Raw genomic sequence first — 14,938 nt, 5'->3', positions numbered from 1 at the left:
TATGGGTGTATGTGTACCTGAATATCACCAATGCCAGTGCCAGTTTCTCTCTCTACATCATAATGCACCACAAATTCTCCTAGCATGCCATTGGTTGCAATCTTGGCCTGCTGGGCAATGTTTGGAGTGAAGCTGATCTTGCAGAAGGTGTCGTTTTGTCTGACTACTGTGGAAACGGGTGGTCCTACTTTACCTGGAGCAGGACAAGATTACCATTTCATGTTTGACAACTTGAACTAACCTGTTAGAAAACGTATTTTTATGTTGTTGTTGTTGTTTTTAATTACTTGGTCTTTAAAACTTGAAAAAGTGGAAGAAATGTAACTGAAACTGGTATCATCTATCTTGCAGTTTTTGAGGCTAAATGTTGCAATATTGTCAAATATTTGAAACCATACCAGTGACAGCACATCTAAATACACACTCAAGAATCAAACTGGATACAGCTGGTTACCATCTGCTTTCCCATTGCCATTGGAAGATGGAGTTTTGCCGTTTCGTAGGGGTAAGACTTCAAGGTAAGTGATGCGAGAGTGCTCCACTACAGTAACGCCCACGCTGAGTCTGCTGACCAATTGCATCGGCCGAACACTGGTCACATGCTCGTAACGGCCCAATCGTCTCTGCAGCAGCTCTTCGTAGGTCAGGAGGAAGACAGCGCGGTTGCGTCCAGGAATAGTGACCTCCATTCGAAACACCTCCATCTCACCCTCACTGACAAGAAGAGGAGAAAACATTACTCTGGAAATCTGAACTTCTTGCCAAAGGAATCTGTGTCAAGGTTTGTCAAACCACATTTCAATAAAGCCGATCTTAAGGAGAAAATCTATCTCAGATTTCTCAGTATCTTCCATATTTCTCGTTTGCTCACTTACAAGCAAATTAAATACACATATAATAATTTAAACAATAAAGGGCTCAAAACTTTGCATCGCTTCTTGTATATATTGAACAGTTAATAACGCAATGAAACACGTTGAATTCTTAGGCTTGCCACAAGGGGTGCTATAGTGAGTATAAATATGCAGTCTTCTTCTGCGGTCACTTTTCTCTTTCAGTACAACTGATGTCATGGCAGAGCCACAGTTTGAAGAGAATCTTGCTGAGCGGGTTAGTTAAAGTTAGTTAAACTGTGGAAACGATTATAACTAGCTACCTGAGTAATGACTCATTCAATTTAATGGCACAAACATTTGAGGGTAACTCGCTATCTTTACCTCTGTTCTGGTGTGTTCTTGTTCTTCTTGCCATTGTTTTCTCCACCTTCCTTCTTCATTTTCTTCTCTTTGGCCTTCACCTGGCTGGGAAATACTCGTCCACCCACAATCCTTTGCCATCATACCAACAGCATGAAATGAGAATTTTTATTAATGCCATGGTAACAACAACATGTTGCCACAAGTGGCATATAAATGGATAATGACAGTCTAAACTCTCTCAGGGCCTTCAATAACCTCTCTCAAGATATAAACACAGTATTGGAATCACTGACCAACTTACCCATTAACAGGCCAATCGCAAAACGTAGCATATTATAGACCTCATAGATATCCTGGGTCAATGTCAGGAAACTGAGATTTTTGTATTTATGCCAAACCATTAAACTCTCTTTCAGTGACCCACAGGAGACATTTCTATTACTCAAATAAAAAAAAAAACATATTTCCACACTTACATGGTAAAGTTGGAGATGTATGCAGCGGTGGGGATGTGGAACTGAAAGACCCCCTGAGTAGCAGCTGAGTGTCTGTTGAGCATGCTACACGACACCGCAGTGAAGGCATAGCGGGAAATGATGGTGGTCTGGACCGACAGCTCCTGAATGTGAGGTTTAGTTTCCTGGCAGACAGGAGCAAGTTATGACCATAATTAAAATACATGAATATTTTCGAATAGCTGTTCTGAAAACATGTGTGATGTAGCCAAGTGGTTTGCCTAAAGATCTGGGAGGACTTGGGTCAAGTCCTCACATAAATGTCCCATTTAATTTCTGCCAAAATATCAAATATTGTTGATACAGTTAAACTGTAGTAAACTGTGGTCCAGAAAACGATGGGGCTTGTTGTCACACTATATGGGGTCAGTTTACAAAATCTAACTTTTTACTAAACAACTAAGGCTTTTCCACATTAAACTGACTTTGAGCTGAATAATGACACTATTGTCTTCTTCAGTAGAGCTGCTTATAGCTGAATTGAACTTCTCTCATAATTGATGAACTTTACACAGTTATTGAACTAAACTGAACCAACACTGAACTGACTTGAGCTGAATAATGACACTATTGTCTTTTCAGAGCTTACAGCAGAATTTGAATTTGTCTCATATTTGATGGAGTTTGCATCACTGATTTTGTTGTTTTCCTGTTTATTACGGTAAAGCTGCTTTGAAACAATCTGAATTGTATAAGGTGCTATAGAAACAAATATGACAACATTTAAACAGTAAAACAATCATGAAAAAAAAACACAACACAACAACAACAATATCAGTGTTTGGGACAACACATATTGTAATTGTTTCATTTGGTATCATTTACATTATTTAAACATCCATGTGACAACTTCCCCCAATTAAAATGTAACAATTTGACATTTATATATATATATATTTAAGCTGTCCTTGTTTCCATTGGTGTTACAACCCACACCACCTACAGTCACAACTCATTCTGTTTGTAGGTTGTAACACCAATACTCTTTGTACTTGACAGTAGTTTACAGTTTAGAGGTAATGTGCAGGTTTATAACCTACTCTTATTTATAGCAGACAAATATGGGAATATATCAAAGTTAAGACACATAGGGCAAAAAAATCACCAAGTTAGGGTTGGGTGAAAAAAGGTTGTTGGTTGTAAAATGGTTGGAGGGTGTTGTAAAACGGTCGTTTTTGTGTTTACATAACCAATATGTAAAACAAAAAGTAATCTTGACTATTTTACAGTCACTAAAATGGAGAAAGCGCAGGTGTCGCGGGTCTTTACCTTAGTTAGAAGCGTTTTCACCTGCCGCGGGATTCTGACAGGAGCCTGAAGACAAACACAAGACTGGTGAGATCCTAGATATGACTATTCATGATGACATTTTCATATGCGAAATGCAAGAAACATCCTACAGCATTTGGATCCATGTCAGAAATCGCGTATTCTTCAAAGTCCACATCCTCTGACAATTCAGTATCCTCAGTTTGGCACTGAAAACCCGGACACAAATACAAGACAAGGACTATGAGTAGCATCTTAAGATATGAAATCGCCTATCCCGCACTGGCTGCTCTCTGCAGTGGGTCGAGCGTACTTCAGTGGTCCTGTGAAAAGGGCGGTTATTGCGTCCCACCCATCCGAAGACACTAGTGTTTGGGAGGGAGCTCCAGTGTTTTTGGTGTCTAGACGCTTGCGACATTCTCACTCATCTGTCTTTGTCAAACATGAGATTGGCGCTTATCTTCTGAAGTACTTTGCGCAAATGTAATAAACTGGGTAGTTGAGCTTAGAAGAACTGGCATGTCTTTATTGGATAATTTCCATAATCAATAGGAAATGGTAAATTATTGTCATGCTAAATTCGAAAAAAAAAAAAAAAACGCTGTAAAGACTTCACTTTGTTTTAATGCAACTCATTATTTTATTTTTCCAACTTCTCATTTTCTCGATAAGGTCGGATTTAGGGCTGAGTAGGTTTTAGTAGCCTAAAGCTTGCACATTTGAATGAATGTAGGCTATGTTATTTCACACTTGCAGATCACGATGATAGAAACGTTTTTAAAATTGGTTGCTTCATCAAAGTCAAGTGGGTTCTTCTGAACTTCTGTCACGTTTCTATTAGGTGGTGCTGTTGGCGTAAGTTGTAGTAGACGTGGATTGTTGCCTTTCAGGACCCCTCCCGGAGCTCCAGCGCTACAACGTCTGAGCAAGTGGTTCTTTATAGTGGAAAAAGGTTCTTCATATATATATATACTGTATATATAAGAACTGTTCCATGAAAGGTTATCTGTGGAACCCCCAAAATGGTTCTTTAATTGCATCTCTGGGATAAATAAATAAAAAAAATTATAATAAATAAATAAATAAACTTTATTTTAAGAGTGCAAGGTGATAATAATATTACATTTTGATTAATTCATTGAATTGTAGACCTATTAGTGATTGCTCCACACCAACCTCATTCTCTAACGTGATTTTTTTTTGCTGTCTTTGCTGCCATCTACAGGATTGACGGGCTTTATTGATCGTGAAGGGAGATGTAGGATCCTGTCAGATTGGATTTCTGCGCATCTGAGGTTAGTTCATTGACGTTGGCTCTGGTGAACTCGTGTGTCCTGCCAGCAGTCTTTTTAAAACACAATTCACCGATGACTTTATTTACGTTAAGTGAAAGTAGGAGGTTTGCTGAATAGGTATAGTGAAAATATCTTGCTTGCAGGCTCAACAAGTATATGCTAATATATGGAGACTGAAAAACTATGCGTCCTCAATTACAGTCAGTGATCTCAGCCTTATTTTGACATTCTTGAGGGGTTTCTAGAGACCATTTACCGAGATCATTGATTAACAAACATATAAAGCTATCAACTCTCCAAATGTATTGGATACAATTTAACCCTCTACCGCACGCAATATGATAGACCTATAGAAAAACATATATATTTGAATCTTTTTCTTTTCTATTTCATTAAATTTTTCATGAATATTATTTAAACTGCAAATTTATAGTTAAAACAAATATAATACTGTATTTAACGTATCATAAAACACTGACATAAAACCAAAAACATTGCAGTTCATGAAAATTCAGCATTATGCAATCTCTTGAGAGGAAGACTATGAACATGAATCATTGGCTAAACTAAGGTCTTCTTTTTCCAACAAAAAAAACGAGAATGTTCTCTTAAAGAGACAGTGGCAAGGAAATGAACACAAAGAGTATGTTGCCATATGGCTACACCATGCGGTAGAGGGTTAAATTATTAGGGCATATCGAATATAGGTGGTAAATGAAGAGAGTGTAAAGATTGGGGATCGCCCATATTGAACGGTCATCCAGATGATGGCGTAATATCAAAATAGAAGCAAATGTTGTATTTCAATAAAGCATTTTACCATTATCAGTAGCCTACTATACATGAATGTGTTTCAGAAGCTACTCTCTAAAAAATGCTGGGTTGTTTCAACCCAACTTTGGGTCAAATATGGACTAACCCAACTTTTGGGTTAAAAATTGAATGTAAAAGTCTAACCCAACGGTTGGGTTAGTCCATATTTGACCCAAAGTTGGGTTGAAACAACCCAGCATTTTTTAGATTGTATGTATGATATGTCACACGATTCAAAATAACATCAGCTGTCTTCTGAAGTCTTTTACAGTATTGGGATTTTCCTAATGTTGCTCCAACACAGTTCCTCCTTTAGAGAGGCTCTTAGAACATTACTGGTTCACCAAAAAGGCATGGACTTGCTGACATTCATTTCTTACTGAGGGTTTTCATGAACTGACAAAACCTTTTCTCAGACAATTTGCAGTGCAAAATGGTCTCTGTGGTAAGAAAGATACATTCATTAAAGTTTATTGATTGATTGACTTGGAGGAGTTTTTACTTAATAAAAAATAAATTTGAAAAGAAAAGGCAGGGGATACGAAATAAATGTTTTATTTGGTTCTAATCGGCTGTTCGGAAAGGCCTTATATTATTTATTTTTGTACCCTCCTGGACCCCCCATGAAAATGCTTGTTAGTTTTTCTTATTTCTTTGCTCCCTGGTCCAAATAGTGGCCAATATCCACAATATTAATGCATACCCCATACTTCCAGTAGATGGTAAATAATCAGGGAATATGAATAATCTTGTCTTATGCAAATAATACATGTCCAAACACCTTTCCCTTTATTTTGAACAGTATATTGTGGTTTATCATTTAATTTGAAAAACGTCTCGTTTTTTAATTGTTTTGCTTGAATAGCGTGCTTGTGTTGTCTTTCTTTAAAATTAATTCTACTTATTTAACATTTTGTATATAATGCGACACTCATTTTTAACAGTGGCTTAAGTGTTTAAATTCTAAATGGGGTCACTTTATGTCAGATGGCCATATGAATGCATAAATATAGTGTAGAAATGCATTGTAAAAGAAAAAAAACCCTGTAAAAATAGGGCACAATGTACTGTATTAAAATGAAGGAATTTTCTGTATTATTATTATATTATTTTTTACAGGTGTTTTACCTGTATTTGCAGTGTGTAGGAACCGAAGATAAGATACAGCCTTATTTAAAATGATAGAAATATCCGAATGAAAGAGAATAACCTTATTCTCAGAACAACCACAGATATGGCCTCAGTTTCTGGCGATTGGGCAATATTCTGGGTAATAATAACAAATTAACCACTGAATTGACTATGGCTTTGATAAATGTTTTATATAATGCATTTATATTGTCACTCTCACAAAAATATCTGTCATCAAAAAATAAAAGAAAGAAAGAAAGAAAAAAAGAATATGATTTGAATATGTACATATTCATACTCGTACTTTAATAAAATAGTAATGAATCCTGTTCAGACACAATTTTTTTTTTTATTAACACATATACTACAACTTTTTCACGTGCAATATAATACAATTTGGGAGATAAAATATGCTTAATTGATCATGAAAATAATGGCATTGTCCGAAATTGCAATATTGTTCTGACAACATGTGAAACAAAGAGTGTGATATGTCTCATTCCTTTCCAGGGATTGTGTTTGTTCATCTGCTGGTCAGGTTTCAAAGGTTCCTGTCTCTGTTTCTTTGGTTATGTGGGGCACAACAAATATTGACGAGGCTCAGAGGTCTCCGAGACTGCAGAGGCTGATCATTTAGCCTCAGTCAGTGTGTGCATGTGTGTGGACTGTGCTGGCAATTTTTGTGGTCTCCTGAAAGGACTTTTCTCTGGTTCCATGAAGACTCCAGTTCTTCTGTGTGTCCTGCTCTTTTCTCAGAGCTGGGCTTTCGAGTTTATCATCGATGGCGAGTGGGAAAGTGAAACAGTAAGATTGAAATCTTAAAAAAAAGAGGCAAATTTATGTGCATGCATGCTGATGTCAGTACACTGAATGTGCGTCTAAATTGAAATCTATATTGTGTATGTGTGTTATTTTGTTAGTCAGGTCCTTTGGATCAGTACCACCATTCTGGAAGATACAGGGTAAGCATTCATATTCAACTTCAAAATGAAATTAAAAGTGGATTTTGAACAGAAATATACTGAAATTATACAGCAGCATATTTGTATAATAATAATAATTTATGTAGTTTATTTCTTTTCCCAAGATGTTCAAGCAGTTTTGAAATGTTTTAATGTGATGATAGTGTCACTGAGGCCTTCATTGATTACCATTGATCAAAGAGTCAGGTGTAAGTCCACCAGTCCATGCGGTTGTGTCAGATGTCACTGTTTTTTATTTTTTTATTTTTTTATTCAGTTTAATATTTGAATCAGTTTTATATATTTAGATTTTGTTTTAAAATGATGTAAAAAAATTAAAAAATTAAAAAATTAATTAAAAAGTATATATAGTATACATATTTTTTTCAGTTATATAAATTATATAAATATTTACATTTGCACATGGTTACAACAATTGCAAGCCTTATATAAAATAAAAGTAAAATTAACCGACTCATACTGTATGAAATGTAATTTGACTTCCTGAGGCAGACAATTAATATTTCTTTAAATTTGATTATTTTCTGTTGAAAAAAAAAATCAGATCAAAAAAAAAAAAATTAGTCTAAGTTCTTCGAAATTTATAATTCAGACTTTTTTTTATTATTTTAAAGGGGTCATATGATGCGATTTCAATTTTTCCTTTCTCTTTGGAGTGTTACAAGCTCTTGGTGCATAAAGAAGATCTGTAAAGTTGCAAAGACTAAAGTCTCAAATCCAAAGAGATATTCTTTATAAAAGTTAAGAGTCAACCACGCCTACCTAAAACTGCTCATTCTAACACGCCCCCACATGTCTACGTCACGATGTGGGAAGATTTGCATAACGCCGCCCAAATGTTCACGCAAAGAAAGAAGGCGTAACTTTTATTCTCACTGTAGTATTGTTGTTGCTGCCGACGCCGCCATGTCATAAAGACGCTGTGTGTTTCGTTGTGACCGCTGTTGCCATGTCGTGAAGGTGTGTTTCGTTTGTGAAAGCGAAACTACTTTGTTTGGTCTTCCAAAAGAGGACACGACTACAAGTCAGTGGTTAAGTTGTATTTACAACACTGTTCCAGAACAGTTCAACCCAAATATTCAGATGTGTGCACCGCATTTTCCTGATCCTGGTAGAGTAGACTGCAATGCCGGCTGTTCTGACTCACAGTCTGTAAGTACTTTTATATATAAAGGATTTGCCACTGATGATTCAAACGCGAGTTTGAGAAGTGTAGAGTAGCGCTTGTTTGTCATTTCTCCGATCACAAAGGCAGACATGGTTTTATGTTTACACTGCGCGATACGCAACGCGTAAAAAGACAGTGTAAGTCATTATAATCAGTAATTATGTCCCCACTGGATGCAACAAATGCCTAGTTTGTAATGGGTTTCATTGTTTTTGTCTTGTCACGCCGGCCAGACAGGGCATCACAGTATGGTAGGGGCGTAACATTTCCGTCACACGCTTGAGGTATTCGGCCAATCATAACACACTGGATAGCTGGCCAATCAGAGCACACCTCGCTTTTCAGACCGATGAGCTTTGTAAAAATCGACGCGTTTCAGAAAGGCGGGGCATAGAGGAGAAACAATAATGTACAGTATGTGGAAAATAACGTGTTTTTTGAACCTTAAACTGCATAAACACATTGCATTACACCAAATACACAAAATAATGTTATTTTTAGCAACATCATATGACCTTTTTAAACTGTAAACATATCTGTTAACTTTACAGTTCTGTGAACATATCATATTTTTGAATTTAATTTAACATGTTTATTTTTTTTACATTTGAATTTAAATAATTTTTTTCTCTCTTTTTGTGTGTGTAGAGAAACGTTTTGACCAGTGAAGAAGAAGAGGATTTTGAGGTATTCATGCTCTTGTTGTTCCACTTTAATCTTATCTAATAATCGATTGGCTTGTTTAAAGACACTACGGTTAATGACGTCCCCCCTGCTACTGTTCTGCTTCTGCTAGAGACATTTCCCCCCCGCTTAGATTTGGTTTCCAAGTTTCTATATATATTTTCCTGTCAAACGATACAAGTTTGCAACAATTTTGATGTTTACTACTTTCACACAAGCCAAGAAGTGTCACAAAATATAGCATTTCAACCTAGAAAAGTACATTTCCTCAGGACAAACTTTATGTCTGGTGGTACTAAGGTATACAAATGGTTGCTAGGCAGTTTCTATGGTCTTATTTAATTTACTGTTACTAGTTTGATTTATGTAATGTGTTTTGTTTGTGTATGTATGCAGGTAATTCAGGGCAATGACATCACAGTTAAGAGCTATAAGGTGGAGAGCAGAATCACATCGCGGTTCACTCACACCACAGTCAAGAGCTCTGTGGTCAACTCAGGCCCCAACGCCCAGAGCATCGGCTTCAACGTGGAGATCCCCAAACGGGCCTTCATTAACAACTTCACCATGTGAGAGCATTAACAGACACAAATACACACACACAAACACATCAGCTTCCTGTATGACCAGTGGCTGCTTTTCAGGAATGTCAATGGGATCACATTCACCGGCTCAGTGAAGGAAAAGTCAGTGGCACGGAACCTTTACGCTCAAGCAAGAGCTCGTGGGAAAGCAGCAGGCATTGTCAGGTACTGCTCATCCACCCAACAACATAAATTGCAATTTTTACAATATATCCTATATATCGTAATATATAATGTATTACATTTTGGAAGTAACTTGCCCAACACTGGTAATAAAGATATTAATGTTACATTTTCACAGAATGTTCTTTACCTTATTAAGAATGATTTTATATAGAAAACAGTAAATCACCAAAATCACCCACTTTAGCTGGGTTTTCACAGATATTAAAATGTTCAAATATATATTCAGGATTTTCTATATTGTATACTTAATGAGCTCTTTCAATATATATTTATATTCATAACTATGTTTGGTTATATATATATTTTATAAACAGTCTATATATATTAAAATCCTTTAACAATTTGAATTTACTTTTTATATGTGGGTAGTTGATGTATAACACTTTTTTTTTCTTTTCAAATTTATATACATAAATATCAAGTGTTTATTTAACGTTGTATAATTGGTAATTTTTCACAATTTTGCATGCAAAATAAGTATAAATGAATTAGCAAAATTCAGTTTGAAGTGATTTTTGGTATAGCATGGTCTGTAACTTCACTTCAATTCTATATTTGGATTTATATGTACTGTATATATTCTGTATTAATACATATACGATATATTTAAATGTATAACCATATATTTAGATTTACAGTTGTATATCAAGTAGTTATTAGACAGTGTGTTTAAATCTATAATGATATATTTAGATATGCATGCAAATATTCTGTATTTATAGATTTGAATATATATATATATGTACAGTCTATTTATAACTGTTGGATTCGTATATTTCCTATTTATAAAATATATTTCATGATCTATAAATGCACATATATTGTTTTTTAAAGAAGTGTCTTCTGCTCATCAAGGCTGCATTTATTTGATCAAAAATATAATAAAAACAGTAAAAATTGTGACATATTATTTCAATTTAAAATAACAGGTTTCTATTTTAATATACTTTAAAGTATAATTTATTCCTGTGATGGCAAAGCTGAATTTTCAGCATCATTACTCCAGTCTTCAGTGTCACATGATCCTTCAGAAATCCTTCTAATATGCTGATTTATTATCAACGTTGGAAACAGTTGTGCTGCTTAAATTTTTTTTTAATAGAAAGTGAGCTTAAAGACTTACATTGTTACAAAATGTTTGAAATGCTGTTCTTTTTTTAGCTTTTTTATTAATCAAAGAATCCTTTGACTCTCAGGACTAACTCTCAAGCAATGGAGACCTTTAGGACGGAGGTGCATGTTCCTCCAGGCAGCAAAGTGGAGTTTGAGCTGCACTATCAGGGAATGATGCAGAGGAAACTGGGCGTCTACCAGCACACACTACACTTACAACCTGGACGCCTGGTTCCACTGCTGCAGGTCAGTTCCACACACATATAAACACACACAGTACATAAATTCAGCTGAGAATCAGCTGATGCAAGCTTGACTCACGTGACCTGCCAGAACTAACGCTATCGCTTAATTTGTGTCATGAACCCTGTGATGTGACCTCTAGTGTGATGTTAATGTGTTTTTATGATGGTTGTATCTCCACAGGTTGATGTGTATATATTTGAGCCCAAAGGTATCAAGTTTGTCACGGCCTCTAACACACTGGGAGAGCAGTTTTCAGATTTGACCAAAATCACCCACACAAAAGAAAAAGCCCACCTTGTGTTCAAACCAACTTTGCAGCAGCAGCGCAAGTGTGAAAACTGCACTGAAAGTGCAGTGGATGGCGTGTTTACTGTGACGTATGATGTGGAGAGAGAGAGCAATGCTGGAGAACTTCAGGTGTGGATGTACATTCACTTTTACAGCTAATAGTTGACATACCAAATCACAATCAGGTGTGAGTCCACCAGTCTCTGCGGTTGTGTTATTTTAGTATCATGTATACAAGATAGTTAATAAAAATTCATTTAGTTGTACTAAAATAACTAAAACTGAATTTAAAATGAATAGACATAAAACATAATATAGTATGGAACCGTGTGGAAATAAAGAAAAAAAAAACATTTAAAATATTAATAAAAACTAGTTTCACAATAATACTAAAATAACACTGATTCAGTTAGATATTTAAAATTCGATTTTGCAGGCTAACAAGGAATTTAAAGTGGTCCTATTATGCTTTTTTACCCCAAAACAAAATCAAGACTTTGTAAAAGAGCATAATAGGACCCCTTTAATTTTGTTTTCGTTCAATTAAAAAGAGTAAAATTAAATTATATCAATATTTATATTTGCACATGCCCCAAATTTTGATAGTATCGTTGCAGAAATGGCAAACCTTATACAAAATAAATGTACGATCAACTAGCTCACGCTGTATAAAATTTAATTTGACAGTTAACATTTTTTTAAATTCTTATCTCTATTCATTGATGATTTTTATTCAGTAACCATTCTTTACTGTACTGTAGAACGTTCCTGGTAACCACACAAGAGCACATACCTAATGCACACTGTGCAGAATACACTCTATTGCCTGCTATTTTTCAAATATAGTATGTGCAACAGTATGTAGTATGCTTTACTTCATCACCTGCGATTGCTGATGCACTGTATTTTCTATCTCTCAGGTGTCTGACGGTCATTTTGTTCAATTCTTTGCTCCATCTGATCTATCTCCTCTCTCCAAAAACATTGTTTTTGTCATCGATGTGAGTGGAAGCATGTGGGGGCTGAAAATGAAACAGGTATGGATGTGTTTACTCAAAGTATCCTGCAGATATCAGGAGATACATCCTATCAGCACGTGGTCCATTACTGAAAACGTCTTCATGTGGATGCAGTGGAGAACTGCATTTTCAATTGTATTGTTGCCACCATGTGGTCAAGTAAATTGTAGGGCACTCATTTAAAGTGATCATGACATCAAATTAGACTCTGTTTACTTTCTTAAAATTTAATCAGGTCTTATTATACACTATTAATCCGGGATTTTCATTCATTTTGTTAATAACTTTTTGAGTGCCTGATTAGAAATGATAGAAAATTGCTTTCAAGTGTAAATGAATGTGCTGCCTTAATCAAGAAAATCTTAATATATTTTAAATTGCATGTCACACAGCTAAAATGGCTGAATTTAGCATTTCACTTTCTTTGTGCTTTTAGTTAGCAAGTTAACAGCTTAGCCTATTAGCTTAACATTATTCCAATGTGATGTCATTAATTACAAAATGCTCTTGATTATCATGAAAACCGCTACGCCGATATTTTGACCAGCGAATGCTATTACCAGTGAATGTTAGTTTAAAACTTGAGAAACAAACGAGCTACCTAACAGCTTTTTGTTTTGTTTTGTTTTGTTTTGTAGACAGTGGAGGCAATGAAGGCTATTCTAGACGATCTGTCAATGGATGACTATTTCAGCATCATAGATTTCAATCACAATGTCCGTTGCTGGAATGAAGATATGGTCCAAGCTTCCTCCATCCAGGTGAACGAAGCTAAAAAGTACATCCAAAGCATCAAGCCTAATGGAGGTGAGAGAAATATATGGTGAAATTTTGAAAATTTTGTTTTAGTTGCCAAGGCAACATTTCTAATTTTCATTTAGTTTAAAGTCCCCATGAAACCAAAAGTTTTTTGGGTGTTAGTATCAATATGTTAGTCTTAAGGTTATCTATAAGGCAGTGTGCTCCAAAACAGTGACAAAATTCGCATTTAGAAGATATAAGCATTCAAAGCTTGCAGTTCGTCACTTCCGCCAAAACGGTTTCCGCCAAAATGATTTTTTTGACGTCACATCGTACTTCATCTTCTAACAGTGTAAATATGCTTTCCATTGAGGAAAAAAGAAGTCTGGTTTCGCACTGTGTCACGCTAACCACCTGCTGTGACCTGTGTCGCACTCTGCTCCGGTCCAGAGACACGACATGGGGGAGCCAGGCCCCCCTGGCCCCCCCACAAGCTACGCCCATGATCGGAGCTATTTGAATTCTACACAGAATGCTATATTTTATATATAATATGGATGAGATTGTGGCTGGCATACCCTGTCAAATGTGGCTTTACGGAGCTCAACGGCTCTGAACGGCTCTAGCCCAAGCTGTGATATAAACGAATGCTACTGGCTATTTTAAAAAGGGGCGGGGCTGCTTGATATGTCCCGCCCTGTCTTCCTGTTTCAGTTAAAATGACGTCAACACATAGAGTAACACTGCATGTTTCTAAGCATTTCAGGGGACCTTTAAGTAAAATGAAATAAAATTAAATGAAATAATTATTAAAAACTAAATACACATATATTTAGAAAATGAAAACTAATAAAAATGACAAGACACAAACATTTTACTTTTTACCTTGAATTTCTTGCATAACATTTTTTGAGTTAAGTTGAAACATTTCTTGAAAATGGACTGTCTCTGACCCTGTATTTAACCCCAGGCACCAACATCAATGAGGCTTTACTGAGAGCAGTGCAGATGCTGTTGAGAGCTTCCAATCATGGATTGATCGACCCTCGTTCTGTGTCTATGATCATTCTGGTGTCTGATGGAGACCCGACAGTGGGTAAGATTTATTAACGTTTACACTATACAACAGAGAATTTCTGTATGCCCTGAAGTTTCCTCTAGTCCTCAGTGAACTACTCTTTCTCTTTCGTTATCTTGTTTAGGAGAAATAAAGCTGAGCACTATTCAGAAAAACGTGAAACGTGTGATGAGGGAGGAGTTTTCTCTATACTCTCTTGGTATTGGTTTTGACGTAGACTTCGACTTCCTGGAGCGAATTGCTATGGACAACAGAGGCATCGCCCAGAGGATTTATGCCAATCATGATGCCGCAGACCAGTTAAAGGTTTAATACACTGCCTCAATAAATCTTATCTCTTCCATGTTAATCTTATATTTTTTCCCAAACCATGACAAGTGACAAGACCTTTTAGATGATCGCCTGTTTTTTATTTATTTATGTATTTATTTTTTGATGTTTCACACTTGCTAATCCCGCTTACAGTGAAATGTCATTGGTTGAAAATCCTGCTCATCATTAAACATCAAATATATTGTAATTGTCTGTTATTGAGACATGTCATACAGCATTTTAATTTATATTATTTATATATAATATATATTTGATATAAAAAAGATACATTTATACTGTTTAAAAAAAAAAAA

The 14,938-nt window shown here is 35.7% G+C and overlaps 1 protein-coding gene across 1 annotated transcript in view; it reads left to right on the top strand.

Annotated features, from left to right (window-relative positions):
• Window positions 1-6,815: 6,815 nt before the first annotated feature.
• LOC107748478 (inter-alpha-trypsin inhibitor heavy chain H2-like) overlaps window positions 6,816-14,938 on the top strand; it is a 12,846-nt gene continuing 4,723 nt past the window's right edge. The window contains exons 1-11 of the mRNA XM_016563269.1: window positions 6,816-7,026; window positions 7,143-7,184; window positions 9,022-9,060; window positions 9,454-9,626; window positions 9,702-9,806; window positions 11,024-11,186; window positions 11,367-11,603; window positions 12,395-12,511; window positions 13,132-13,300; window positions 14,205-14,330; window positions 14,437-14,618. Coding sequence (XP_016418755.1) covers window positions 6,877-7,026; window positions 7,143-7,184; window positions 9,022-9,060; window positions 9,454-9,626; window positions 9,702-9,806; window positions 11,024-11,186; window positions 11,367-11,603; window positions 12,395-12,511; window positions 13,132-13,300; window positions 14,205-14,330; window positions 14,437-14,618 — 1,503 coding nt within the window. The 5' untranslated portion in view covers window positions 6,816-6,876. The remainder of the gene's footprint in view (window positions 7,027-7,142; window positions 7,185-9,021; window positions 9,061-9,453; window positions 9,627-9,701; window positions 9,807-11,023; window positions 11,187-11,366; window positions 11,604-12,394; window positions 12,512-13,131; window positions 13,301-14,204; window positions 14,331-14,436; window positions 14,619-14,938) is intronic.

This window comes from Sinocyclocheilus rhinocerous, unplaced genomic scaffold (assembly GCF_001515625.1).
Source record: "Sinocyclocheilus rhinocerous isolate Xijiao unplaced genomic scaffold, SAMN03320098_v1.1 scaffold78, whole genome shotgun sequence".
Classification (NCBI taxonomy): Eukaryota; Metazoa; Chordata; class Actinopteri; order Cypriniformes; family Cyprinidae; genus Sinocyclocheilus; species Sinocyclocheilus rhinocerous.
The sequence above is the reverse complement of the archived record's forward strand: the minus strand, read 5'-3'. Positions and strand labels throughout refer to the sequence as shown.